Source organism: Rhinoraja longicauda, chromosome 41 (genome assembly GCF_053455715.1).
Source record: "Rhinoraja longicauda isolate Sanriku21f chromosome 41, sRhiLon1.1, whole genome shotgun sequence".
Classification (NCBI taxonomy): domain Eukaryota; kingdom Metazoa; phylum Chordata; class Chondrichthyes; order Rajiformes; family Arhynchobatidae; genus Rhinoraja; species Rhinoraja longicauda.
The window spans coordinates 4,048,705-4,072,962 of NC_135993.1; the positions used below are offsets into that span (position 1 = coordinate 4,048,705).

Consider the following 24,258-nt stretch of genomic DNA (forward strand, 5'->3'; position numbering starts at 1 on the left):
CAGTGGCTCAGACCCGTCATTGTCACCAGGTGGGATTTAAAACTCATTATGCATTCCACTGATCCATTGAAATACACATTTTCACCTTGCATGTCATGTTTCGGAAGGAATGCTGGTTTAAACCGAAGAGAGATGGAAAAAGCTGGAGTAACCCAGCGGGTTAGTGGAGTTAATGATAGGCCAGACTTGATGGGCCAAATGGCCTAATTCTGCTCCTATAGCTTATGAACTTATGAAGTTATTAATTATTAGCTGATGTCAGTAATAACACAATATGAATTAGATAGAGCTAGATGAGCTCTTAAGGATAGCGGAGTCAGGGGGTATGGGGAGAAGGCAGGAACGGGGTACTGATTGAGAATGATCAGCCATGATCACATTGAATGGTGGTGCTGGCTCGAAGGGCCGAATGGCCTTCTACTGCACCTATTGTCTATTGGGACAGGCAGCGTCTCAGGAGAGAAGGAATGGGTGACGTTTAGGGTCGAGAACCTTGTTCATAAGGATGAAGTAGAAGGGTCTCGACTCGAAACGTCACCCATTCCTTCTCTCCAGAGATGCTGCATGTCCCACTGAGTTACTCCAGCTTTGTGTCAATTCCCCGATTAGCTCCAAGTCACACAATTAGACAATAGACAATAGACAATAAGTGCAGGAGGAGGCCATTCGGCCCTTTTGAGCCAGCACCACCATTCAATGTGATCGTGGCTGATCATTCTCAATCAGTACCCCGTTCCTGCCTTCTCCCCATACCCCCTGACTCCGCTATCCTTAAGAGCTCATCTAGCTCTATCTAATTCATATTGTGTTATTCCTGACATCTAGACAATAGACAATAGACAATAGACAATATCCTTAAGAGCTCATCTAGCTCTATCTAATTCATATTGTGTTATTACTGACATCTAGACAATAGACAATAGGTGCAGGAGGAGGCCATTCGGCCCTTCGAGCCAGCACCACCATTCAATGTGATCGTGGCTGATCATTCTCAATCAGTACCCCATTCCTGCCTTCTCCCCATACCCCTGACTCCGCTATCCTTAAGAGCTCATCTAGCTCTATCTAATTCATATTGTGTTATCACTGACATCAGCTAATAATTAATAACTTCATAAGTTCATAAGCTATAGGAGCAGAATTAGGCCATTTGGCCCATCAAGTCTACTCCACCATTTGGCACAGTGGCGCAGCGGCAGAGTTGCAGCCTCACAGCGCCAGAGACCCGGGTTAAATCCTGACCATGGGTGCTGTCTGCCGGGGGTTTGCACTTTCCCTGTGACTGCCTGGGTTTTCCCCCGGGCGTTCTGGAGGTTTGTAGGTTGATTGGCTTGGGTAAAGACTGTAAACTGAATTCTTGCTATTGAGGGCGTGCAGCGTAGGTTCACTAGGTTAATTCCCGGAATGGCGGGACTGTCGTATGTTGAAAGGCTGGAGCAATTAGACTTGTATACACTGGAATTTAGAAGGATGAGGGGGGATCTTATTGAAGCATATAAGATAATTAGGGGATTGGACACATTAGAGGCAGGAAACATGTTCCCAATGTTGGGGGAGTCCAGAACAAGGGGCCACAGTATAAGAATAAGGAGTAGGCCATTTAGAACAGAGATGAGGAAGAACGTTTTCAGTCAGAGTGGTGAAGGTGTGCAATTCTCTGCCTCAGAAGGCAGTGGAGGCCAGTTCGTTGGATGCTTTCAAGAGAGAGCTGGATAGAGCTCTTAAGGATAGCGGAGTGAGGGGGTATGGGGAGAAGGCAGGAACGGGGTACTGATTGAGAGTGATCAGCCATGATCGCATTGAATGGCGGTGCTGGCTCGAAGGGCTGAATGGCCTACTCCTGCACCTATTGTCTATTGTCTATTGATAGTGCTAGTGTGCGGGGATCGTTGGACGGCACGGACTCGGTGGGCCGAAGGGCCTGTTTCAATGCTGTATCTCTAAACTAAACTAAACCATACTTAGTGCTGTATCTCTGAACTGAACTGGACACCCCACTCTCACCCCTTCCCCGTCTCTGCTCACTCTGTACTGAGCTGATTGAGCTGACACCAGAGACAGAGAGCTCCCAGTGCAAGTCCTGGCCCAGTGTTAATGGCACCACCTGACACCCTTTTGTTTGCCTTGTCCCTGCTTGTCACGCTGCCAGACTCCCTAACGAACACCTTGCACAAGATCCACATACTGCCGCCATTCTGTGCCAGACAGAAAACATGGTTAGATATACAAGGCAAGGGATTTCGTTTAGTTTAGCTTAGATACAGCGTGGAAACAGGCCCTTCGGCCTGCCGAGTCCATGCTGACCAACGATCCCCGCACATTAACGCCATCCTACACACACGAGGGACAATTTACAATTATACCAAACCAATTAACCTACAATAGATTGACACAAAAAGCTGGAGTAACTCAGCGGGACAGGCAGCATCTCAGGAGAGAAGGAATGGGTGAGGTTTCGGGTCGAGACCCTTCTACAACTCAAAACGTCACCCATTTCATTCTCTCCAGAGATGCTGCCTGTGCCGCTGAGTTACTCCAGCTTTTTGTGTCGATCTTTGGTTTAAACCAGCATCTGAAGTTTCTTTCTTCCCATTTAGCTAACAAAACTGTGCTTCTTTGGACTAGGGAAGAAACCGGAGTACCCGGAGAAAACCCACGCTGGTCACGGGGAGAACTTACATACTCTGTACAGACAGCACCCAGAGTCAGGATCGAACCCGGGTCTCCTGTGTGGTAAGGAAGCAACTCTACCACTGCGCCACTGAGCTCCGTTTTTTTAAGCTCCAGATATACATCAGTGAAATAGGCCCTTCGGCCCATCGAGTCTGCGTTGCTACAGCGTTGCTACACTACGCATTGTGAGCTTATCGTACTTATGCGTGCCAAATGTCTTACTGATCATAATGCAAAAAAAAATAATAATCCCTATGTTCCCCATGTTGGGGGAGTCTAGAATATGTTCCTGTTGTTGGGGGAGTCCAGAATCAGGGGTCACAGTTTACGAATAAGGGGTCGGCCATTTAAGACTGAGATGAGGAAAAACATTTTCACCCAGAGAGTTGTGAATCTGTGGAATTCTCTGCCACAGAAGCACGGTGGCGCAGCGGTAGAGTTGTTGCTTTACAGCGAATGCAGCGCCGGAGACTCAGGTTCGATCCTGACTACGGGTGCTGCACTGTAAGGAGTTTGTACGTTCTCCTCGTGACCTGCGTGGGTTTTCTCCGAGATCTTCGGTTTCCTCCCACACTCCAAAGACGTACAGGTATGTAGGTTAATTGGCTGGGTAAATGTAAAAATTGTCCCTAGTGGGTGTAGGATAGTGTTAATGTGCGGGGATCGCTGGGCGGCACGGACTTGGAGGGCCGAAAAGGCCTGTTTCCGGCTGTATATATATGATGATGATGATGATGAAGAAGGCAGTGGAGGCCAATTCACTGGATGTTTTTAAGAGAGAGTTAGATATAGCTCTTGGGGCTAATGGAATCAAGGGATATGGGGAGAAAGCAGGAACGGGGTACTGATTTTGGATGATCAGCCATGATCATATTAGACAATAGACAATAGGTGCAGGAGGAGGCCATTCGGCCCTTCGAGCCAGCACCGCCATTCAATGTGGTCATGGCTGATCATTCTCAATCAGTACCCCGTTCCTGCCTTCTCCCCATACCCCCTGACTCCGCTATCCTTAAGAGCTCTATCCAGCTCTCTCTTGAATACATTCAGAGAATTGGCCTCCACTACCTTCTGAGGCAGAGAATTCCACAGATTCACAACTCTCTGACTGAAAATGAGTTTTTCCTCATCTCAGTTCTAAATGGCCTACCCCTTATTCTTAAACTGTGGCCCCTTGTTCTGGATTCCCCCAACATTGGGAACATGTTTCCTGCCTCTAACGTGTCCAACCCCTTAATAATCTTATACGTTTCGATAAGAGCTCCTCTCATCCTTCTAAATTCCAGTGTATTGAATGGCGGTGCTGGCTCGAAGGGCCGAATGGCCTGCCCCTGCACCTATTTTCTATGTTTCTAATTTCACTGTGCCTCGGTACACATTGAACCATCTTTATTTCAAACTGTGCACTCACCAGTTGTGCAGGAGAATCTCTCTTTACAGGTGGGCCCGGTAAAGAAAAATAATATAAAGCAAGTTTCAGTTTACAGTGGGAGAAAGAAATGCTGTATCGACACTCAATGGTCGACACTGACATCATGTCTAATCTGGGGAAGAATATACATGACTCCCGAATAATAGATCACTTGCTAACTTTGATATAAAGCAAAGTCTAGTGATTTGCAGCCTATTCTTTGTCCTAAAGTGATGAGAATTATTGGATTTCCCTGATTGCTTCTAGATTAAGTGTGGCCAATTTAAATACACATAGTTAGCCCGGACAATGGACTGCCACAGTTTGAAGCGTCTGATTAGGCCGATGGCGGTGAATACACAGGACATCCCCCACCCCCCCGGAGATAAGTGATGAGGGTCACAGTCTCGGAAGGATGGTCAAACACCAGGGCAGGTTCAGACATGAGGAGTATAAGTGTGGGGAGAGAACTTCCTGCCTGTGGGCCACAGCGACTCTGCATTCTCAGGTGTGGAGGAGTGCTCTGTCCAGCAATGTCGGATTTCAGCATCGACAGCATCTTGTCCAGCAAGGGTGGCAGATACCCTCCCAGCACCATGCCCTGGCACCATCGCCCTCTCCTGCTCCACTCCACCAACGGCTCGATGCCCAGCGTCGGTAACGTTGGTCTCTGCTTGGCTCCCGGTCCCACGCCCATCGCTGGCAACCTGCCTCATCAGGACTTCCACCTGGGGGAGAGATGCTACTGTTACCCCCAGCCACATACCCACTGCTGCCTGGGACAAAGAGGTAACGACCAACAACCTTCACTGTTTGAACCCCAGCTTTGCGATGTCTCCAAATAGATTTTTGGGGGTGGGGGTGTTAATGTTGCTTGTTTTGAAGTGGGACAAAGCATTTGTTTTGATCAGGTACCTTCTGAGGAAGTATAAGAAAATAACTGCAGATGCTGGTACAAATCGAAGGTATTTATTCACAAAATGCTGGAGTAACTCAGCAGGTCAGGCAGCATCTCGGGAGAGAAGGAATGGGTGACGTTTCAGGTCGAGACCCTTCTTCAGACTGATGGTGACGTTTCGGGTCGAGACCCTTCTTCAGACTGGTGACGTTTCGGGTCGAGACCCTTCTTCAGACTGATTTGTCTGAAGAAGGGTCTCGACCCGAAATGTCACCCATTCCTTCTCTCCCGAGATGCTGCCTGACCTGCTGAGTTACTCCAGCATTTTGTGAATAAATACCTTCTGATGAAGGATCTTTTTTCGTTTTAGTTTGATTTATTGTCGCGTGTAGCAAAGTTCAGTGAATATAAGAAAATAACTGCAGATGCTGGTACAAATCGAAGGTATTTATTCACAAAATGCTGGAGTAACTCAGCAGGTCAGGCAGCATCTCAGGAGAGAAGGAATGGGTGACGTTTTGGGTCGAGACCCTTCTTCAGTACAGTGAAAAGCTTTTGTTGTGTGCTAACCAGACAGCGGAAAGACTATACATGATTACAATTGAGCCGTCCACAGTGTGCAGATACACGATAAAGATAATAATATTTAGTGCAAGATAAGGTCCAGTAAAGCCCAATTAAAGATAGAACAAGGGTCTCCAACAAGGTAGATGGTAAGTCCGCTCTCTAGTTGATGTTAGGATGGTTCAGTTGCCTGATAACAGCTGGGATGAAACTGAGATTATATTTGTGTTGCGTGTGATACATATTTGAGGTGATAGACGGCAAGTGTTGGAATAATAGACAATAGACAATAGACAATAGGTGCAGGAGTAGGCCATTCAGCCCTTCGAGCCAGCACCGCCATTCAATGCGATCATGGCTGATCACTCTCAATCAGTACCCCGTTCCTGCCTTCTCCCCATACCCCCTCACTCCGCTATCCTTAAGAGCTCTATCCAGCTCTCTCTTGAAAGCATCCAACGAACTGGCCTCCACTGCCTTCTGAGGCAGAGAATTCCACACCTTCACCACTCTCTGACTGAAAAAGTTCTTCCTCATCTCCGTTCTAAATGGCCTACCCCTTATTCTTAAACTGTGGCCCCTTGTTCTGGACTCCCCCAACATTGGGAACATGTTTCTGCCTCTAATGTGTCCAATCCTCTAATTATCTTATATGTTTCAATAAGATCCCCCCTCATCATAATGAAGTACCACAGTGCTGCCTGGCTTAGAGGATATTTGCAACTGGGAAGAGGTAGGACAGACTTGTATAGTTTTCTCTGGAACGTTGGAGGTTGAGGAGAGAGTTGATAGAATTAAATAAAATTATGAGAGGCACAGACTGGGTAGACAGTCAGAACCTCACCCTCACCCCCACCCTCACCCCCACCCCCCCCCACCCAGGGTGAAAATGTCAAAGACTAGATGGCAGAGCTTTAGGGTGAGAGGGGCAAGGTTTGAAGAAGATGTGCAGGGCAAGAATCTTTGATCCACAGAGCATGGTGGAGCCCTGGAACATGCTGCCAAACCCTCTTACTATTGAGGGCGTGCAGCGTAGGTTTACTCGGTTAATTCCCGGAATGGCGGGACTGTCATATGTTGAAAGACTGGAGCGACTAGGCTTGTATACACTGGAATTTAGAAGGATGAGAGGAGGTCTTATCGAAACGTATAAGATTATTAAGGGGTTGGACACGTTAGAGGCAGGAAACACGTTCCCAATGTTGGGGGAGTCCACAACAAGGGGCCACACACAGTTTAAGAATAAGGGGTAGGCCATTTAGAACTGAGATGAGGAAAAACTTTTTCAGTCAGAGAGTTGTGAATCTGTGGAATTCTCTGCCTCAGAAGGCAGTGGAGGCCAATTCTCTGAATGCATTCAAGAGAGAGCTGGACAGAGCTCTTAAGGATAGCGGAGTCAGGGGGTATGGGGAGAAGGCGGGAACGGGGTACTGATTGAGAATGATCAGCCATGATCACATTAAATGGCGGTGCTGGCTCGAAGGGCCGAATGGCCTCCTCCTGCACCTATTGTCTATTGTCTATTATCCCACCATAACTGCTGAACTTTGTTTGTGATTTTTAATTTGGTTTATAATTTAATTTAATTTATAGTTTCATTTAATTTAGTATAGTTTATCGTTTAGTTTATCGTTTAATATAGTTTAGTTTATAGTTTAGTTTAGGAATCAAAAAACTGCAGATGCTGGTCTAAATTGAAGGTAGAAACAAAATGCTGGAGTAACTCAGCGGGTCAGGCAGCATCTCCGGAGAGAAGGAATGGGTGACGTTTCATGTCGAGACCTTTTCCTTCTCTCCCGAAATGCTGCTTGACCCACTGAGTTACTCCTGCATTTTGTGTCTACAGTTTAGTTATTTTAGTTTAGAATTTTGCTTGTGATGTTTAGTTCAGAGTTTAGAGTTTAGTTTAACGGAGCTTAGTTTAGTAGTCAATAGACAATAGGTGCAGGAGTAGGCCATTCGGCCCTTCGAGCCAGCACCACCATTCAATGTGATCATGGCTGATCATTCTCAATCAGTACCCCGTTCCTTCCTTCTCCCCATACCCCCTGACTCCGCTGTCCTTAAGAGCTCTATCTAGCTCTCTATTGAATGCATTCAGAGAATTGGCCTCCACTGCCCTCTGAGGCAGAGAATTCCACAGATTCACAACTCTCCGGCTGAAAAAGTTTTCCTCATCTCCGTTCTAAAAGGCCGACCCCTTATTCTTAAACTGTAGTCTAGTTTAGGTTAATAGTCACCGAGGAACAGTGAAAGGCTCTTTTGCTGCGATCTACCCAGTCGGCGGGAAGACGATACTTGATTCCGAGAAGCATCTTGCCCGGTCCCCTGTGCTTGCTGATGCCGAGTGTCACCAGAGAAGGTTCACCAGATTGATCCCTGGGATGGCAGGACTTTCATATGAAGAAAGACTGGATAGACTCGGCTTGTACTCGCTGGAATTTAGAAGATTGAGGGGGTATCATAGAAACTTACAAAATTCTTAAGGGGTTGGACAGGCTAGATGCGGGAAGATTGTTCCCGATGTTGGGGAAGTCCAGAACAAGGGGTCACAGTTTAAGGATAAGGGGGAAGTCTTTTAGGACCGAGATGAGAAAGGTTTGTTTCACACAGAGAGTGGTGAATCTGTGGAATTCTCTGCCACAGAAGGTAGTTGAGGCCAGTTCATTGGCTATATTTAAGAGGGAGTTAGATGTGGCTCTTGTGGCTAAATGGACCAGGGGGTATGGAGAGAAGGCAGGTACAGGTTACTGGATGATCAGCCATGATCGTATTGAATGGCGGTGCAGGCTCGAAGGGCCGAATGGCCTACTCCTGCATCTATGTTTCTATGTTTCTATGATCTACCCAGTCAGCGGGAAGACGATACTTGATTCTGAGAAGCATCTTGCCCGGTCCCCTGTGCTTGCTGATGCCGAGTGTTTTGTGCCCCAGTTGTAGGTATCTTGGACCCAGCTACCATGCAGCACCTGGGTCTGCACTTCCTGGCTCAAGCTCGCAAGAGAAGACGAAGGCACCGGACTGTTTTCACGGAGCAGCAGCTGGAAGGTCTGGAAGACCTCTACTGCACGTCCAACTACCCGGACAGCAATGCCAGGGAAAAGTTGGCCAGGAAGACCCATCTCTCTGAGGAGACCATCAAGGTACGTAGCTTCCACACCAAGGACTACCACCCAACAGGAGCAAGTAGAGGGGAGACCTGCATTACTGTAGCGCCAGTTGCATTCCCTTCCAGGACATCTCGAGCACTTTCCAACTGAGCATGGACTCTGTTGTAATAATAATAATAATAACTTTATTTGTATAGCACTTTTTATACAATTGAATGCAACCCAAAGTGCTTTCCACAAAATCACAAGATTCCTTCTCTCCTGAGATGCTGCCTGTCCCGCTGAGTTACTCCAGCATTTTGTGTCTCCCTCCGATTAGAACCACCATCTGCAGTTATTTTCCCACACATTCTGCCGCTCCAATGTGAATTCTCCTCAAGGTGTGTCTACTTTGAAGAAGTTCTCCTCCTCTCTTCCACGAGAGTTAGCAGCATGCTCTCCCCCTCTGTGATTCCTCCTGCCCGCCAACTCCACGACCACGTTTTGCTTCCAGTCTTCCAGTCTCCCGCTACATCCTATCATTGTCCCGCCCCTTCCCCTGAAATCGGTCTGAAGAAGGGTCTCGACCCGAAACGTCACCCATTCCTTCTCTCCAGAGATGCTGCCTGTCCCGCTGAGTTACTCCAGCTTTTTGTGTCTACCTTCGGTTTAAATCAGCACCTGCAGTTCCTTCCTACACATTTGTGTCTTTTTGTGGGTAAGTGACAATAGACAATAGGTGCAGGAGGAGGCCATTCGGCCCTTCAAGCCAGCACCGCCATTCAATGTGATCATGGCTGATCATTCTCAATCAGTACCCCGTTCCTGCCTTCTCCCCATACCCCCTGACTCCTCTATCCTTAAGAGCTCTATCCAGCTCTCTCTTGAATGCATTCAGAGAATTGGCCTCCACTGCCTTCTGAGGCAGAGAATTCCACAGATTCACAACTCTCTGACTGAAAAAGTTTTTCCTCATCTCAGTTCTAAATGGCCTACCCCTTATTCTTAAACTGTGTGGCCCCTGGTTCTGGACGCCCCCAACATTGGGAACATGTTTCCTGCCTCTAACGTGCCCAACCCCTTAATAATCTTGGGTTGGGGGGCCTTTTGCAACTTCAGTGGTCAAGTGGTCCGGAAATACAGCTCCTGGCTTCACCGTTGTTTCGAGTCTTTCTTCCTAATGCTTGCCTTTCCCACGTAGGTCTGGTTCAAAAATCGACGGGCGAAGTCACGAAAACAGAAGCAGCCGCTGCAGGGAAAACTGAACAGCGCGAGTGGCGCACCTGACCTCGCGGAGGACACGGGCAAACACCACGTCCAGCCCAGCGCCCCGTCGTGATAAGAGCAGCGCAGAGAGACCAGCGACTGACACCCCTGGTCGTCAGCTCACAACCTGGCGTGGACTGTGTTAAATATTACACAACAGAGTGCGAAAGAAAAGAACACATTTACACAGACGGGACTCAGTGCAGGGAAGCCACACGTCCTGGAAGAAAGTCCCAGGGCGGCGCGGCGGGTAGAGCTGCTGCCTCACGGCGCCAGAGCCCCCCTGGTTCGATACTGACCTCAGGTCATAAGGGATAGGAGTAGAATGAGGCCATTCGGCCATCAAGTCCACACCGTCATCCAATCGTGCTGATCTATCTCTCCCACCTCACCTCCATTCTCCTGCCACCTCCCCATAACCCCTGACACCCGCCTGGGTGGAGTTTACACGTTCTCCCGTGACCGTGTGGGTTTCCTCCGGGTGCTCCGGTTTCCTCCCACATCCCAAAGACGTGCGGGTTTGTCGGCTAATCGGCCCCTCTGTAAACTGCCCCCGGTGTGTAGGGAGTGGACGAGAAAGTGGGGTAGCATAGAACTAGTGTGAACGGGGTGATCGATGGAAGGCGCGGACTCGGTGGGCCGAAGGGCCTGAATCTGCGCTGTATCTCTGAGCTAAAGTTCCTCAACATCGCCCTCACTGCAAGGTCCTTGACTTCACCCTGCAGTCTCATTGTGGGCACTGCCAGTAACTTCTGTCTGAAGTTTGAACCCGTGGCCTCTGGTTGTACGTTTCAAACTTTAACGTGTCTCACCCCACTCCGTCACCTTGGAACGTTCTGTCAAAGGACAGGTTTTGAACCTGCCCAGTGAACGGCGTCCCGCTGGAAAAACGTTGATGTTTATTAGTGTTTGGGTGGAAGATTTACTCTTCCACAGGGCAGCTGGCATTGGCGAAAGGAACCAGGAATGGCAGTACCGTGATAAATTACTGGCTTGTGTATGGATCCATGGACTGAAGCGATCGGAGTTCAGATCTAGAATTTTTATTAAATTAAAGAAAGTTGTTAAATCCTGTCTGGTTTACAAATATTCCTCAGCAGAAGAAATTCACAGACTTTAACCAATTTAAGCCATTCGTTTCTCCAGACCACTGATGAGTCTTTAATGCCCCTTAATTAGGTGGAATGCAGGACTGAGGTGTGTGTGTGTGTGTGTGCGTGTTTGTGTGTGTGCGTGTGTTTGTGTGTGTGCGTGCGCGTGTGCGTGCACGTGTGTGTGCGTGTGCGTGCGTGTGTGATGAAAGAGTCTTCAGTCCAAAGCAATACCCAAGCATTTCCAAACCTGGAACCATTAACTCCCCTTCCCTTTCCCACACGGACCTTTCTGCACTGGGCCTCCTCCATTGCACGAGTGTGGCCACACACAAACTGGAGAAACAGCACCTCATTTTACACTTGGGCAGCTTACAACCCAGCGGTATGAACATTGAATTCTCCAGTTTCAGGTAATTACATAACCTTCCTCCTCTCTTCCATTTAAACCCCTCTACCCTTCTCCCCCCCCCCCTCCCCTTTGCCCCACCTGGACTTGCACCTTTTCCTCCCCCGCCCCCTTCTCCACCTACATTCCTTCCTCTAGCTTCACAACTCTCAACTATAGACAATAGACAATAGGTGCAGGAGGAGGCCATTCGGCCCTTCGAGCCAGCACCACCATTCAATGTGATCATGGCTGATCATTCTCAATCAGTACCCCGTTCCTGCCTTCTCCCCATACCCCATGACTCCGCTATCCTTAAGAGCTCTATCTAGCTCTCTTTTGAATGCATTCAGAGAATTGGCCTCCACTGCCTTCTGAGGCAGAGAATTCCACAGATTCACAACTCTCTGACTGAAAAAGTTTTTCCTCATCTCAGTTCTAAATGGCCAACCCCTTATTCTTAAACTGTGGCCCCTTGTTCTGGACTCCCCCAACATTGGGAACATGTTTCCTGCCTCTAACGTGTCCAACCCCTTAATAATCTTATACGTTTCGATAAGATCTCCTCTCATCCTTCTAAATTCCAGTGTATACAAGCCTAGTCGCTCCAGTCTTTCAACAAATGACAGTCCTGCCATTCCGGGAATTAACCTAGTAAACCTACGCTGCACGCCCTCTTCAATCCTTTTGTCTCACACCTTGTCTTTTCCTCTCTGACCTTTGTCCAACCATCTGCCTATCAGAAACCTATCACTTACCAAGCTTTGTGCTGCCCCTCCTCTCTTCCAGCTTTCTCCCCCCCCCCCACCACCCCCTACAATCAGTCCTGAAGGGTCCCGACTTGAAACGTCACCTATACTTGTCTGACCCGCTGAGTTCCTCCAGCACTTTGTGTCTTTGTTGGTAAACCAGCAGCTGCAGTTCCTCCTTTCTACATTTCCGGGCCATTTTGTTTTCATTTTAGATTTTAACTGCTTTTGTTTTAACATTGAGGCATGCAAAATATATGGAACATAAAACTCTAATAAACAATCCATTAAACAACCCCACTTCACAGCAGACCATACATAAACTTTTCCCAACTTTTATTTTTGCTTTTTTGAAACTTTACATAATAAACGGCTTATTAATCTTTCTGATCCCACCTGGCATTGTGTGAATCATTCGATTAGGTTATCGTACCTTGGAACCTACCGCCCTAGGAGGCAACGTTCCTTTACACAGCAAAAACATTTGTCAATGGGATCAGAACTCAAATGCAAAATCGAGGGAGTACATATACTCTAGGATTTACGGTACACACCATAATTGTGACACTCAATGCACCATAAGTATTTTGTCAGTCAAATGTTAAACAGCAACCATAAACCGGAGACATGTTTGTGAATATAATATATATATATATCTTTCAGTCAGTGTATCAAATGAAGTGGTACGTCATCTACTGAAACTACTGTGGAATGGATGCTAGGATTGTGGGGTGGGGGGGTGGGGTGATTGGGGGATGTTTCATCGGGACCAAGGCACTAGCATCAACTATGATTGTATCGGGGTGAACTAGTATCTAGGAATGTTATCAGCAGTCTTGTTTCCGAAGCAGAATAGACAACAGAGGTCGAGAAGCGAGAGTCTGAGGGGAAGGGTGAGGAGGCTTTTTTTGCTTCTTACGACTGCATTTCTGCCCTCAGCATCCACGGGAACCAGCAACAGAAAAGTAATCTGGAACGAGAAGAGAGAGAGACAAAGATGCATTGAGAGAGAGAGAGAGAGAGAGAGAGAGAGAGAGACAGAGAGAGAGAGACAGAGAGAGAGACAGAGAGACAGAGAGAGAGAGAGATGAGACGAGAGAGAGAGAGAGAAGAGAGAGAGAGAAGAGAGAGAGAGAGAGAGAGAGAGAGAGAGAGAGAGAGAGAGAGAGAGAGAGAGAGAGAGAGAGAGAGAGAGAGAGAGAGAGAGAGAGAGAGAGAGAGAGAGAGAGAGAGAGAGAGATGGCAGAGGTGCAGAGTTGTACAGAAACAGGGTAGACACAAACTGCTGGAGTAACTCAGCGGGTCAGGCAACATCTCGGGAGAGAAGGAATGGGTGACGTTTCGGGTCGAGACCTTTCTTCAGACTGATGTCAATGGAGGGGGCGGGGACTCCATCAGTCTGAAGAAGGATCTCGACCGGAAACGTCACCGATTCCTTCTCTCCCGAGATGCTGCCTGACCCGCTGAGTTACTCCAGCATTTTGTGTCTACCTTCGATTTGAACCAGCAAGTGCAGTTTTTTTCTCTACAGTACAGAAACAGGTTCCTCCGCCCAACCTTGTCCTGCCAACCAAGTGGCCACACCGAGTCTGCCTGCTTTTGGCCCAAAGCCCGCCAAAGTCCTCCTGTCCATGGGGAGGGGGTGGGGGCAAAGGGAAGGGTGGGGGTGAGATGCACAGGGAGGTGGGGTGAAGAGAGATGGATGGATGAGTGGGGGGGGTGGGTGGGAGGTGAGACAGACGGTGGAGATGAGATCAGATTGGGGGGGGAAAGAGGGTGGAGATGAGCCTATCTCACTCCCAAATACGGGACAAGGTGACGTCGCTGCCCCGCGCCCCATGTGACCTCATCCAGCCAGTGGCCACGTGCTCCCACTCCACCAATGGTGACCTCCGTTAGGCAACGCCCGGGCCTCCAGACCTAGACTGTCCGGAGCTAAAATATCGGAAACCTAGAGTGTCTGGACCTAAATTGTCGGGGTCTACAGCGTCCGGGCCTACAGCGTCCGGGGCCTACAGCGTCCGGGCCTACAGCGTCCGGGCCTACAGCCTCCGGGCCTACAGCCTCCGGGCCTACAGCCTCCGGGCCTACAGCCTCCGGGCCTACAGCGTCCGGGGCCTACAGCGTCCGGGCCTACAGCGTCCGGGGCCTACAGCGTCCGGGCCTACAGCATCCGGGCCTACAGCCTCCAGGCCTCCAGCATGTGGGCCTACAGCATCCGGGCCTACAGCGTTTGGGCCTAATACGGGACAAGGCGTTCCATACGGGACAAACCAATTTAGCCCAAAGGGATGTCCCGGCTAATACGGGACAGTTGGCAACAATAAATGTCAGTGGAGGTCAGACGGGGGGTAGGGGGGAGAGATGATGGAGATGAGGTGAGATGTTGAAGGAAGATGAAATGGGTGGAGGTCTGGAGAGAGAGAGAGAGATGGAGGGGGAGACAGTGGAGAGATGGTTGGGGAGAAGAGATGGGGTGAGTTGGTTAAGAGTGTTTGAGGAGGGGGAGAAAGGGGTGGGGAGGGGTGTCAGGTGGAAGAGGAGGGAGCAGGTGAATGGGGCGGGGGAGGGGGATGAGACGTGAGCAGGGAGGTGCATGGCTGAGGGGGTGGGGGAAATCGGCTTGGGCAGGAGCTAATGTCGATGGCCCCCATCGCTCCTGCCCACCGCTGTGGCCGGGAGGGGCGGAGGGCAACGAGGCGCGGTCACCTGGATATGGAGCTCTCTGACGAGATGTCTTTGGGGTTCCTCACTGCCGCCAGGTTCCGCTTGGGCTGCGTCACTATGGAAACAAACCGTGAGGGCGATGGTTATCACAAGCCTCACCCCACAACTGCAGCCTGCTCTAAACAATAGACAATAGACAATAGACAATAGGTGCAGGAGTAGGCCATTCAGCCCTTCGAGCCAGCACCGCCATTCAATGCGATCATGGCTGATCATTCTCAATCAGTACCCCGTTCCTGCCTTCTCCCCATACCCCCTCACTCCGCTATCCTTAAGAGCTCTATCCAGCTCTCTCTTGAAAGCATCCAACGAACTGGCCTCCACTGCCTTCTGAGGCAGAGAATTCCACACCTTCACCACTCTCTGACTGAAAAAGTTCTTCCTCATCTCCGTTCTAAATGGCCTACCCCTTATTCTTAAACTGTGGCCCCTTGTTCTGGACTCCCCCAACATTGGGAACATGTTTCCTGCGTCTAATGTGTCCAATCCCCTAATTATCTTATATGTTTCAAACCACTAGAGGCACCCAACATGTCACCTCCGGACAGTTACAGTCACAGCACCTTTATAAGGTGAAGGGGGAAAGATTTAATGGGAATCTGAGGGGGTAACTTTTACACGCTAAGGGTGGTGGGTGTATGGAACGAGCTGCCAGAGGAGGTAGACACAAAATACTGGAGTAACTCTGTGGAATTCTGTGGAATTCTCTGCCACAGAAGGTAGTTGAGGCCAGTTCATTGGCTATATTTAAGAGGGAGTTAGATGTGGCCCTTGTGGCTAAAGGGATCAGGGGGTATGGAGAGAAGGCAGGTACAGGAATACTGAGTTGGATGATCAGCCATGATCATATTGAATGGCGGTGCAGGCTCGAAGGGCCGAATGGCCTACTCCTGCGCCTATTTTCTATGTTTCTACGTTTCTAACTCGGTGGGTCAGGCAGCATCTCGGGAGAGAAGGAATGGGTGACGTTTTGGATCAAGAATCTTTCTGAAGATGGGTCTCGACCCGAAACGTCAACCATTCCTTCTCTCCCAAGATGCTGCCTGACACGCTGAATTACTCCAGCATTTTGTATCTACCTTCGGTTTAAACCAGCATCTGCAATTCTTTACTACACATTAAGCCAGAGCAGGTAGTTGAGGCAGGGACTATCGCAACATTAAACAAACAGTTAGCCAGGTACATGGACAAGACAGGTTTAGAGGGATGTGGACCAAACACAGGCAGGTTGGTCTAGTGCAGATGGGACATGTTGGCCAGTGTGGGCTAGTTGGGCCAAAGGGCCTGCTTCCACACTGTATCACTCTATGGGAGATCCAATGCGAGTTTAGCATAGTTTATTGTCACATGTCACGAGGTACAGTTAAAAGCTTTTGTTTCATGCTGACCTGCCTGCGGAAGGACTACACATGACAAGACACAAGAGCTTTCCACAGTGTGCAGGTACAGGATAAAGGGAATAACGTTTAGTGCAAGGGAAACGTTTAGAGCAATAAATAAAGTCGTTGTATGTCTTGGAGTGTGGGAGGAAAGTGGAGCACCCGGAGAAAACCCACGCGGTCATGGGGAGAACATAAAAACATAGAAAATAGGTGCAGGGGTAGGCCATTCGGCCCTTCGAGACTGCACCGCCCTTCAATATGATCATGGCTGATCATCCAACTCAGTATCCTGTACCTGCCTTCTCTCCATAACCCCTGGCCCCTTTAGCCACAAGGGCCACATCTAACTCCCTCTTAAATATAGCCAATGAACTGGCCTCAACTACCTTCTGTGGCAGAGAATTCCACAGATTCACCACTCTCTGTGTGGAAAAAAAACGTTCTCATCTCGGTCCTAAAAGACTTCCCCCTTATCCTTAAACTGTGACCCCTTGTTCTGGACTTCCCCAACATCGGGAACAATCTTCCTGCATCTAGCCTGTCCAACCCCTTAAGAATTTTGTACGTTTCTATAAGATCCCCGCTCTAAGAACGTACAAACTCCGTACAGACAGCACTGTGGGGGTCTCGGAATTGCAGTACCTTCCCCCACGTTTGTTAGCGTGACCCATAAAATGGGTCAGGGAAAGGGATTCCTCAAACAGGCACAATGGGCCCCTCTTTGCTAAACAGTCGGTTTCAGATGACAAAGAGCTGCCTCATGCAACCAAGGCGATCTGAACTTACTTGTAACTTGGTGAATTTTTTTACTGATGCTGCCATCGCCTGTAGTCTTGGGACCTCCGATCCTGAAAAGGAAAGAAGAAAATCACTCGTTTGAAATCTCTTCCGTCAGTTATCTGGCAACTAAATCCCCCCTACCACAGTCCTGAACCGCTATCTCCCTCTGTCACCCATTCCTTCTCTCCAGAGATGCTGCCTGACCCGCTGAGTTACTCCAGCATTTTGTGTCTACCTTCGATTTAAACCAGCATCTGCAGTTTTGTTTTCCTACACTATCTCCTTCGTTGGTGACTCACGGACTATCCTTGATTGGACTTTGCTAGCTTTACCTTGCACTAAACGTTATTCCCTTTATTGTGTATCTGTACACTGTGAACGGCTCGATTGTAATCGTGTACTGTCTTTCCGCTGACTGCTTTTCACTGTACCTCGGTACACGTGACAATAAACTAAAGTGTAACTGTAGCTCCTGACTGGTGGTTCTGTCGAAGAAAGCTCACATAACATAATACTTAAACTCCGATAATCCGACACGTTTGGGACTTTGATGGTGCTGGATGTACAGAGTTTCTGGACTATTGGATAATATGTACTTAGACCCAAACACACTTTGAGCGCCATTTTATTTTGACAACATTGGAAGGATATTTGGATCTACATGGATAGGAAAAGTTTAGTGGAACAATTTAAAGGATTAGAGGGAAATTAGATTAAGGAAATAACTGCAGATGCTGGTATAAATCTATGGTATTGATTCACAAAATGCTGGAGTAACTCAGCAGGTCAGGCAGCATCTCAGGAGAGAAGGAATGGGTGACGTTTCGGGTCGAGACCCTTCTTCAGACTGATGTCAGGGGGGGCGGGACAAAGGAAGGATATAGGTGGAGACAGGAAGATAGAGGGAGATCTGGGAAGGAGGAGGGGAAGAGAGGGACAGAGGAACTATCTAAAGTTGGAGAAGTCGATGTTCATACCACTGGGCTGCAAGCTGCCCAGGCGAAATATGAGGTGCTGTTCCTCCAATTTGCGGTGGGCCTCACTATGGCACTGGAGGAGGCCCATGACAGAAAGGTCAGACTGGGAATGGGAGGGGGAGTTGAAGTGCTCGGCCATCGGGAGATCAGTTTGGTCAACGCGGACCGAGCGCAGGTGTTGAGCGAAACGATCGCCGATGTGTCAATGGTCCCAATAGAAGAGGGGGTTATATTGATGGAAAATAATTTGTTGATTATTTTACGATAAAACTCCTTGCTAAAGGGGAAAAAAAAGGTATGAGATGCGGTCATGCTTTAACAACCATTAAACCAGTATCAATCCCAAAGATAGACACGAAATGCTGGAGTAACTCAGCGAGTCACGATGCATCTCTGGAGAGAAGGTATAGGCGAAGTTTTGGGTTGAGACCCTTCTTCAGACTGGATCTGAAACGTCACCCATTCCTTCTCTCCAGAGATGCTGCCTGACCCGCTGAGTTACTCCAGCATTTTGTGCCGATCTTCAGTGTCAGCCATCATCTGGAGCTCCTTCCTGCACAGCTTCAAACCCATCCAGAGGTTGTCATTGAGAGTGTGGCACTCCATCAGTGCTGCCCTGAGTGTTTGCACTCATCTCTCCACGAGAGACTCCCTGAACCCACAACGTTTTCCATGAAGGCAAGACCACCGGCCGCTGATCATGGCTGACAATGTTGTATTCAGTTTTAATTTTAGAGATACAGCGTGGAAACGGGCCCTTCGGCCCAGCGATCCCCGCAATTTCATATTAATACCAAGCCGATTAACCTACAAACCTTTGGAGACTTTGGAGTGTGGGAGGAAACCAAAGATCTCAGAGAAAACCCACGCGGGTCACGGGGAGAACGTACAAACTCCGTACAGACAGCGCCCGTGGTCGGGATCGAACCCGGGTCTCCGGCGCTGTGAGGCAGCAGCTCTACCGCTGCGCCACCGTGCCGCCCGACGCCAACGTAGGGCTATTGATAGTTACCTCTGCACTCTGGAGGGAGGGGCAAACACGCCGTACTTCGGTAAGCAGGTGTAATATCGAACGCCGAACACCGAACCATCGTGTTTCCCGGTTGCCTTGTCCAGCTCAATCCCGTACCAGTATCCTGAGGGAACAACAGAAACAGGAGTCACTCCCTGATCAAACCATCGTGGCTTGTTTAAACCACCCGCGATAGGTACGGAAACCCACCCCAACAAACTGCTGGAAGAACTCATAGAGTGTCGGGCAGCATCTGTGGAAGGGGAAAGGGAACTGTCGACGATTCAGGTCGAGAGCCTTCCACATTTCCTCCGGGACACTGATCTACCCCCTCCCCCTTCCTACTCACCCCTTCCCCATCCCCTGGCACTTGAACTTGGAAGTCGGCATGGTGTATGGAACGAGCTGCCGGTGGAGTTGGTTGAAGCAGGTACTGTACGCAGTGCCGAGAGTCAAGAATCTTTCTTATATGTACCAGCAGCAAGACAAAGACATTCTTCCTTGCTGCAGATAGACACAGAAAGCTGGAGTAACTCGGCAGAACAAGCAGCATCTCTGGAGAGAAGGAATGGTTCACGTTTCGGGTCAAGACCCTTCTCGACTCGAAACCTCAGAAGGGTCTCAAGCCGAAACGTCACCCATTCCTTCTCTCCAGAGACACTGCTTGTTTCGCTGAGTTACTCCAGCATTTTAAGTCTATCTTCATATTTTTTATTTTTTTATTTTCATATTTCAGATACAGCGCGGAAACAGGCCTTTTCGGCCCACCAAGTCCGCACCGCCCAGTGATCCCCGCACACTAACACTATCCTACACCCACTAGGGACAATTTTTACATTTACCCAGTCAATTAACCTACATACCTGTACGTCTTTGGAGTGTGGGAGGAAACCGAAGATCTCGGAGTAAACTCGGGTCACGGGGAGAACGTACAAACTCCTTACAGTACAGCACCCGTAGTCAGGATCGAACTTGAGTCTCCGGCGCTGCATTCGCTGTAAAGCAGCAACTCTACCGCTGCGCTACCGTGCCGTGTAGATCAGCATCTGCAGTTCCTTCTTACACACTCTAAACCCATCTCCCTTTCAGCATGGTTTTGTTCCCAAATGCCCAATCGCAAAGACTATCTTTGATCGGACTTTACTGGACCTTATCGTGCACTAAACGTTATTCACGTTATTCCCTTTATCATGTATTTAAACACTGCGGGTAGCCCGATTGTAATCATGTATTGTCTTTCCGCAGGCAGGTCAGCACGCAACAAAAGCTTTTCACTGTACCTCGGTACACGTGACAATGAACTAAACTCAACACCCAAGAACCACAGAATCTGTCAAAAGTGCGCAGATAGGACTAGTGTTGATGGGGCATCTCGGTCATCAATGGTGAGTTAGGCCGAAGGGCCTGTTTCCGTGCTATATGACCAAATGGAACAGGCCCAGAACCAGGGGTTACAGCTTAAGGATAAGGGGGAAGTCTTTTAGGACCGAGATGAGAAAACATTTCTTCACACAGGGAGTGGTGAGTCTGTGGCATTCTCTGCCACAGAGGGTAGTTGAGGCCAGTTCATTTGCTATATTTAAGAGGGAGTTAGATGTGGCCCTTGTGGCTAAAGGGATCAGGGGGTATGGAGAGAAGGCAGGTACAGGTTACTGAGCTGGATGATCAGCCATGATCATATTGAATGGCGGTGCAGGCTCGAAGGGCCAAATGGCCTACTCCTGCACCTATTTTCTATGTTTCTATGGCCCACCAGCCTGTTGTTCATGAAGGAACTGCAGATACCGGTTCAAATCGAAGATAGACACAAAAATCTGGAGTAACTCAGCGGGTCAGATAGCATCTCTGGAGAAAAGGAATAGGTGACTTTTTGGGTCAAGACGGGTCTGAAGAAGGGTCTCGACCCAAAACATCACCTATTCCTTTCCTCCACAGGTGCTGTCTGACCCGCTGAGTTACTCCAGCATTTTGTGCCTACCGCAAGAACCTCAGGCTGCTGACGTCTCGGACGACCCGCCTCGCCTCCACTCCGTCAACAACCTCACACGTACCTGGGGCAAAGTCCGTTTTGCCGTAATACCGAATGACTCCTGGCTTTTGGCTCGCCACCAGGACCTGGTCCCCAATCTCAATCTTCTGGCCCTCTGGGTCCAGACTTCCCACCGACAGAGACTTCCTTCGCAAGGCTGAGGGCAGACACAAAGAGACATCGATAGGGGCACAGATACCAAATACGGGCGACCAGTGGTTTAGTTTAGTTTAGTTCAGAGATACAGCGCGGAAACAGGCCCGATTCCACGCCGACCAGCGATCCCCACACGCTAACACTATCCCACTCACACCAGGGGCAATTTATACTTATACCAAAGCCAATTAACCTACAAACCCGCGCGTCTTTGGAGTGTGGGAGGAAACCGGAGCACCTGGGGAAAACCCACGCAGGTCACGGGGAGAACGTACAAACTCCGCACGGTAGCGCAGCGGTAGAGTTGCTGCTTTACAGCGAATGCAGCGCCGGAGACTCAGGTTCGATCCTGACTACGGGTGCTGCACTGTAAGGAGTTTGTACGTTCTCCCCGTGACCTGCGTGGGTTTTCTCCGAGATCTTCGGTTTCCTCCCACACTCCAAAGACGTACAGGTATGTAGGTTAATTGGCTGGGTAAATGTAAAAATTGTCCCTAGTGGGTGTAGGATAGTGTTAGTGTGCGGGGATCGTTGGGCGGCACGGACTTGGAGAGCCGAAAAGACCTGTTTCCGGCTGTATATATATGATATGATATGATATGACAGCACCCGTAGTCGGGATGGAACCCGGGTCTGCAGCGCTGTGAGGCAGCAACTCTACCGCTGCACCACCATCGGGGCTGGGCCCCATTTTATACACGAGGCCTTCCCTTCCCCTCTCCCCTTCACACACGCCTGAACTGGACATGGGTGCGCTGATAGCCAACAACACAGCCTCTGCAACTCTCAATCATTCTAATAGATGGTTGTTAGTAAAACAAATACTGTTCTGTTGTGAGTACGTTTCATAAATTTAACACAGACACCTCTGCTTGTTCTCCCGAGATGCTGCCAGGCCCACTGAGATATTTCAGTAATTTGTGTCCTTTATTTGACAATTAAACACTTGACTCTCAAGATTTGAATAATCGATAAGAGTTCGAGCAAAGAAGTTTTAATCCCTCACTCTCCTGGCTTGGATTGAACAATGAGGTTTAAGTTTCTTTAGCTTAGAGTAAAGGTTCGGTATGACTGAAGCGTCCACACATGGATGGGCTCATGATGAACATTTGAACCGTGTCCTGTCAAATACGGCGGCAGGTAGGGCTGCTGCCTCACAGCGCCAGAGACCCGGGTTTGATCCTGACCTCGGCTGCTGTCTGTGTGGAGTTTGCACGTTCTCCCAATGACTGCGTGGGTTTTCTTTGGCTGCAGCTTATTCTCAAACAGACTTTAAATTGACTATTTTAACAACAACACTCTTTCTCTATAGGAAGAGAGAGCTCGATAGAGCTCTTAAGGATAGCGGAGTCAGGGGGTATGGGGAGAAGGCAGGAACGGGGTACTGATTGAGAATGATCAGCCATGATCACATTGAATGGTAGTGCTGGCTCGAAGGGCCGAATGGCCTCCTCCTGCACCTATTGTCTATTCTCTATTGTCTATATATGTAGTCACACGTACCATCCAGGTTCCTCCCACATCCCACAGACATGCAGGTCAGTTTAGTTTAGTTTAGAGATTCAGCGGGGAAACAGGCCCTTCGGCCCATCGGGTCCGCGCCGCCCAGCGATCCCCGCACGTTAACATTATCCAACACCCACTAGGGACATTTTTTTACATTTACCAAGCCAATTAACCTACAAACCTGCACGTCTTTGGAGTGTGGGAGGAAACCGAAGATCTCGGAGGAAACCCACGCAGGTCACGGAGAGAACGTGCAAACTCCGTACAGGCGGCGCCCGTAGTCGGGATGGAACCCGGGTCTCCGGCGCTGCATTCGCTGTAAGGCGGCAACTCTACCGCTGCGCCACCGTGACCGCCCCTGAGCTTGAGACCGTCAAGTAGGTTAATTTGCAAACTAACCTTTCTTGCCTTTTTTAGCTTTCCCGGTCATCCGTGCAAAGTCCATCCTGGGCTTTTTGGGTGTCGATGTCACGGAAGAAGGGGTCTGGTCAAGGATTTTGCTGATTTTGGACACCGAGGAGAAGTAACCTGTGCGGCAGAAGTTCAGCAATATTGTAAAAGACAGGGAAAGTACAAAGAGTACAACATCACCCAAAAACAGGAGCGGGTCAATGGGCCAAGAGACAGGTGTTGCAAAGGGCAGATGATAGCTTGGAGAACCGCAGTGAACTGTTGGGCACTGGGGAATGTTGTAGAGCAGAGATTGAGGAGTACATGTACATAGATCCCTGAAAGTGGCACCACAGATAAGATAGTGAAGAAGGGTCTCGACCCGAAACGTCACCCATTCCGTCTCTCCTGAGATGCTGCCTGACCTGCTGAGTTACTCCAGCATTTTGTGTTTATAAATGATTATAACTGACACTTATAATAACGTTTTGGATTGGAACCCTTCTTCAGTTTGCCACAGAATCCCATAGAAGTTGGGTTTTGACGTTACGGACATAGAAGGCAGTGGTGAGGCCACGGTTGGAACATTGTGCTCAGTTTTGGCCACCTAGGTACAGGAAGGATGCCATTGGGCTGGAAACAGTGTAGAGACGATTTACAAGGATCTTGCCAGAATTTGAGGGCCTGAACTATAGGGAGAGTAGGGTTGCCAACTGTCCCGTATTAGCCGGGACATCCCGTATTTTGGGCTAAATTGGCTTGTCCCGTATAGTGTAGGCCCGGACATCGTAGGCCCGGACAGCGTAGGCCCGTACAGCGTAGGCCCGGACAGCGTAGGCCCGGACAGCGTAGGCCCGGACAGCGTAGGCCCGGACAGCGTAGGCCCGGACAGCGTAGGCCCGGACAGCGTAGGCCCGGACAGCGTAGGCCCGGACAGCGTAGGCCCGGACAGCGTAGGCCCGGACAGCATAGGCCCGGACAGTGTAGGCCCGGACAGTGTAGGCCCGGACAGTGTAGGCCCGGACACTGTAGGCCCGGACACTGTAGGCCCGGACACTGTAGGCCCAGACAGTGTAGTCAGAAAAAAAAAATGCAGATGCTGGTTAAAATCTGTGCCTACCTTCCAGACAGCGTAGGTGCGGACAGTGTAGGCCCCGAGGCCCGGGTACC

At 49.3% G+C, this 24,258-nt stretch overlaps 2 protein-coding genes across 2 annotated transcripts in view; one reads left to right on the plus strand and one right to left on the minus strand.

Annotated features, from left to right (window-relative positions):
- Positions 1-4,328: 4,328 nt before the first annotated feature.
- Positions 4,329-10,917, plus strand: LOC144611801 (homeobox protein goosecoid-like). The gene is made up of 3 exons (XM_078431057.1): positions 4,329-4,873; positions 8,481-8,689; positions 9,837-10,917. The coding sequence occupies exons 1-3, from the start codon at positions 4,477-4,479 to the stop codon at positions 9,972-9,974; spliced, it is 744 nt and encodes a 247-aa protein (XP_078287183.1). The 5' UTR covers positions 4,329-4,476; the 3' UTR covers positions 9,975-10,917.
- Positions 10,918-12,191: 1,274 nt separating this feature from the next.
- LOC144611722 (CAP-Gly domain-containing linker protein 3-like) overlaps positions 12,192-24,258 on the minus strand; it is a 29,316-nt gene continuing 17,249 nt past the window's right edge. The window contains 6 exon segments of the mRNA XM_078430954.1: positions 12,192-13,099; positions 14,839-14,911; positions 17,025-17,086; positions 19,008-19,131; positions 21,059-21,193; positions 23,098-23,226. Of these exon segments, the coding sequence (XP_078287080.1) occupies positions 13,045-13,099; positions 14,839-14,911; positions 17,025-17,086; positions 19,008-19,131; positions 21,059-21,193; positions 23,098-23,226 (578 nt within the window). The 3' untranslated portion in view covers positions 12,192-13,044.